The sequence below is a fragment of the Molothrus ater genome, chromosome 2 (genome assembly GCF_012460135.2).
Source record: "Molothrus ater isolate BHLD 08-10-18 breed brown headed cowbird chromosome 2, BPBGC_Mater_1.1, whole genome shotgun sequence".
In the NCBI taxonomy this organism is placed as follows: Eukaryota; Metazoa; Chordata; class Aves; order Passeriformes; family Icteridae; genus Molothrus; species Molothrus ater.
In genome coordinates, this window is record NC_050479.2 from 116,036,653 (window position 1) to 116,040,982 (window position 4,330).

At 66.6% G+C, this 4,330-nt stretch overlaps 1 protein-coding gene across 1 annotated transcript; it reads left to right on the forward strand.

Annotated features, from left to right (window-relative positions):
* Positions 1 to 485: 485 nt before the first annotated feature.
* TPBGL (trophoblast glycoprotein like) lies at positions 486 to 1,641 on the forward strand. Its single transcript, XM_036404225.2, has one exon. It carries the CDS (start codon positions 486 to 488, stop codon positions 1,554 to 1,556), a length of 1,071 nt encoding a protein of 356 aa, XP_036260118.2. The 3' UTR covers positions 1,557 to 1,641.
* Positions 1,642 to 4,330: the final 2,689 nt, after the last annotated feature.

Consider the following 4,330-nt stretch of genomic DNA (forward strand, 5'->3'; position numbering starts at 1 on the left):
GCCCACCTGGCTGGGAAAGGACCGGGACAGCCTCCAAATCCTCCCCGGGCTTGGCGGGGACCGCGGCATCTCCGGATCCCTCCTCGGGCGGCAAGGGGGCCGCGGCAGCCCCGTGCAGCCCCCAGGAGCCCGCAGCTCTGGCGGGGGCTCGGTGGGTTCGGTGCCGAGCCCGGCTCAGCCCAGCGCGGCTCAGCTCCCCCCGACGGCCGCCGCCCGCGGCGCTCCCCAGCCCATCGCGCAGCGCCGGGCAGCCCCAACCTGTCCCCTTCTCTTCTTCCTCCTCCTCCTCCTCCTCCTTCTCCTCCTCCTCGCTCTCCTCCCCTTCCACCCCCCCGGCCCGATTTGGGCAGCGGCGCGCCCGGCGCTGCCGGCAGAGCCGCCGTGTGCGGGCGCGGCGCCGGAGGCAGCTCGGCCCGGGGGGGGTGCGGCGAGGCAGGCGCGACCCCCCGGCGGCCCCGGCCCCGCTGCATGCCCGCGGGGGCAGCATGGCCCGCAGGCAGGCGCGGCGGGCGGGCGGCGGGCCGCGCTGGCTGCCCTGGCTGGGGCTCGCCCTGCTGCCGCTGGCCGTGCCGCCCGCCGCCGCCCCCGCCGCCTGCCCGTCCGCCTGCTACTGCGTGGCCACCCCGGAGCTGGTGCAGTGCCGCTACGAGCGGCTGGAGGAGCCGCCGCGGGAGCTGCCGGCCGCCGTGCAGAACCTCAGCATCGCCGGCAGCAACCTGAGCGTCCTGTCCCGCGCCGCCTTCGCCGCCCGCCCGCTGCGCGACCTCCGCCTGCTCCGCCTGCGCCACGACAACATCCACACCATCGAGGACATGGCCCTGCAGGGCCTGCCCGCCCTGCGCACCCTCGACCTCAGCCACAACCCGCTGCTCTCGGTGGCCGCCGGCGCCTTCGCCGGGGCGCCGCTGCTGCGCACGCTGCAGCTGAACCAGGCGCTGCTGGCGGCCCCGCTCGAGGAGCAGCTCGCCCTGGCCCTGCGCAACCTCAGCCTGCGGCGCCTGGAGCTGGCGGGCAACGCGCTGCAGGCGCTGCCGGCCGCCCTGCTGCCGCCCGGCCTGGAGGAGCTGGACCTGCGCAACAACTCGCTGCAGCGGCTGGCGGCCGCCGAGCTGCGCAGCCTGGACGCTCCCGAGCTGCGGGGGCTGCGCCTCAGCCTGGGCTCCAACCCGCTGAGCTGCGACTGCGGCCTGCGGCCCTTCCTGGCCTGGCTGCGCGGCGCCGCCGCGAACCGCGTGCTCGACGCGCGGAGCCTGCGGTGCGCGGGGCCGGCGGCGCTGCGGGGCACGGCGCTGCTCCGCCTGCGGCCCGAGGCGCTGGCCTGCGCCCGCGGCGACGGCGGCGAGCCCGCCGAGCTGGAGACCGCCTCCTACGTCTTCTTCGGCATCGTCCTGGCGCTCATCGGCGTCGTCTTCCTCATGGTGCTCTACCTGAACCGCCGCGGCATCAAGCGCTGGCTGCACAACCTGCGCGAGGCCTGCCGCGACCAGATGGAGGGATACCACTACCGCTACGAGCAGGACGCCGACCCGCGCTGCGCCGGCACGTCCGGCCTCTGAGCGCACCGGCCCGGCCTCCGAGCGCACCCCGGCACCGGCCCGGCCTCCGAGCGCACACCGGCACCGGCCCGGCCTCTGAGCGCACCCCGGCACCGGCCCGGCCCCGCGGCACCACCGTCGAGCCGGCCTCGGGGTGCCCCAGAGCGGGGTGCACCTCCCTGGAGGGCTCCGGACCGGCTCCCCCTTGCCGCGCCCTCTCCGACCCGGCGGGTTCCCGCAGGGCGCCAGGCTGGACCGTTCCCCCATCGCGGTGTCCTCGGGCGGGGAGCACGCCCGGCTCGGCCCCGGAGCACGCCCGGCTCGGCCCCGGAGCACGCTCGGCCCGGCCCCAGAGCACCGAGAAGCTTCCACCGGGAAGCTCCGGCAGGCGGGATGCGCGGCTCGGCGCTCGCACTCGGGTGTTTGCTTGGCGCAGCCCGACAAGCCGCGGGCAGTACCTGAAACTGTCCTGGACGTTCCTGGATTCTCGACTTGACTTGACCATGTACAGCTCTCTTTCCTATTAGATTTCTATTTGACAGGCGCAAAGTTTAACTTAATTTCTTATTTTTTTCCCTTTTCTTTTCTCTGCAAAGAAGAGAAAACGTCCAGCTGCTCCCCCCCGGGAAGCGGCGTGCTTTTCCCAGCCCGTTTATCCATTAGGTCTTGTTCAATGACATTTCCAGCTCGTTCTAGGCACAAGGCGATGCAGCTGTAGGAAACGCCTCCGCCGGCTGCGTGCATGTTCCCCGGGGCACGCGCGGGCAGCCCTTTGACTCTAGAATGTAGCGTAGACCTGGCTGTCTCGGCACTTTGTCATTTACAACGAGCCAAGCAGAGGCTCCCGCCCTAATTCCCCTGCCCGTGTTTGCTTTAGTGCCTGTTACTATATCCTAGAGCAAATATATCGAAAGCTGCACCCACTCCATCGTCTATTTTCTATAAAGCTCCTTGCAAACGATTTCCGAATATCCCCGCGGCTGAGGCGAAGTTACTGTGCTCGGTTTGGCAGGGGAAGGGAGCTCTGCGCTCCTCTGCTTTCATCGGTGCTTAGGAACTTCGCTCGCTGAGCTGGTTTGGTGGCCAAGCATGCAGGGGGGTTTTGTGTGGCTTGGGCACAGATCCTTCCCTGGCAGCAGCACAGGGGCTCGGGAAAATTATCCAGGTAACAGCTTTCTAAAGCAATTTTTCTCTCCCGGGTGGTTTGGTCCCTCATTCACGAGGTGCCGGCGCGCCGAGCATCTCCGGCTGCGGGGCTTCCCCAGAGGAAGCTGCAGCCTTTGGAATGTGGCATCTTAAAAAATGCCGAGTTTCGGTGCCGGGATGGAAACCGGAGCGCTGCGTTTTGAGGCGCCCGCGTTTGCCTCTCCCCACAGCGAGAGGGTGATGCGGGCAGCGCGGGGAGCGCGGCTGCCTCCAGCCGTGCCGGGGCGTTTGCCGGGGATGCTCGGGAGCAGCCGGTGCCCGGTGTGCTGGCTCCGAAGTGAGACTTCCGCGGGAGCTGCGGTCCTGGAGCCCGGGTGCGTGTGCGCTCAGCTGCCGGGTGGAAAGCACGGTTGCTTCCATGCCTGGAGGCTCCGGGAGGGATGCAGCCTGGTGCGCGATCCTTTGCATTTTTCCCCTTGGAAATTCCTGCCCTTCAAATCCCGGTATCGAGGTGGGGCGGCTGGGAAGGAGAGCGGGAGCAGAGCCTGCGGCTAGGCTGTGTTTGAGTTACAGCACTGGGAATCGCAATGATTTTCCTGGATGTTCTGAGCAGGGAGCTGGCTCCCCTCTGTCCTGGCTCCTCGGGAATCCTGAGATCCCCACGGCTCAGCTCCATGTGAAACTTGTTGCATTTTGAAGACCTTTTCCTCAGGTTTTTCCCCCATTGTAGGAGCTTGTGGGCTCCAGTGCCACCTTGTCACTCCATGCAGCCAGCTACAAGGGGAGAAATCTCAGCCTGCCCTCACCTTCACCCACTTCCCTTTCCCACCCCAGTGCAGCCAAACCGCAGCCCCCGAGCAAAGGAAGGGGCCAGCAGGGTGGGTTTGCACATCTGGCAGGGCACACCCCAGCTGTGACTCCACCATCCGTTCATGGGGACAGAGGTGGGGAGGGTGAACACGGTGCAGGGAGAATCCTGGAGGGCTCTGCGGGCACAAGGAGGGTGTTGGAGCAGGGAGAAGCCCAGAGGAAGCAGGGAGAAAGAAGGGAGATGTTGGAGCAGGGAACACCGCACCAGTCTGGCAGCAGGCGCCAAGCTCTGGGATAGATAACGGGAAGGAAATCGCCTCCAGGCAAAAGGAGAAGTGGCCAAACACTCCCTGACCCCAAAGCCCTTTCTCTGAAGGGGTGGCTGGTGTGGGCAGCTGGTGGCTCCAGCTTTTCCTGAGGCCAGAGGGAGGGAGGTGGTGGCTTTTGGTGCCCAGGGATGAGGACACGTCTCCTTTTGGCACCAAAAGGTTCAGACCCTCCTGGCCCTCCTGACTCAGGCAGGGGGTAGGATGGAGGAAAAGCTAAAGCTGTGGGAGCACGGTTCCTGTGGCTTGTTAGCAGCAATATTATTCTGTACAGCACATACTCCACACATGACAAAGAGCAGGAGTAGGGAACCTCTGGATTAGGGCATTGTCACTGAGCCGAGACTCAGAATGTGCTTTTTGGCTTCTCAAAGACAGCCCCGTGTTTGGAGAAGCCCAGATGCCATCATGTTTGCATGCAGTCCCTTTGCATGAAGGAACGTGGACCTCCCAGTGTCCCGAGCTCATGGCAGGAGCACAGAGTCACCCCAGCGTTTCCTGGAGCCAAGGGAA

Excerpts from the sequence above, each read along its gene's own strand:
- TPBGL (XM_036404225.2), top strand. The coding sequence starts at position 486 with ATGGCCCGCAGGCAGGCGCGGCGGGCGGGCGGCGGGCCGCGCTGGCTG.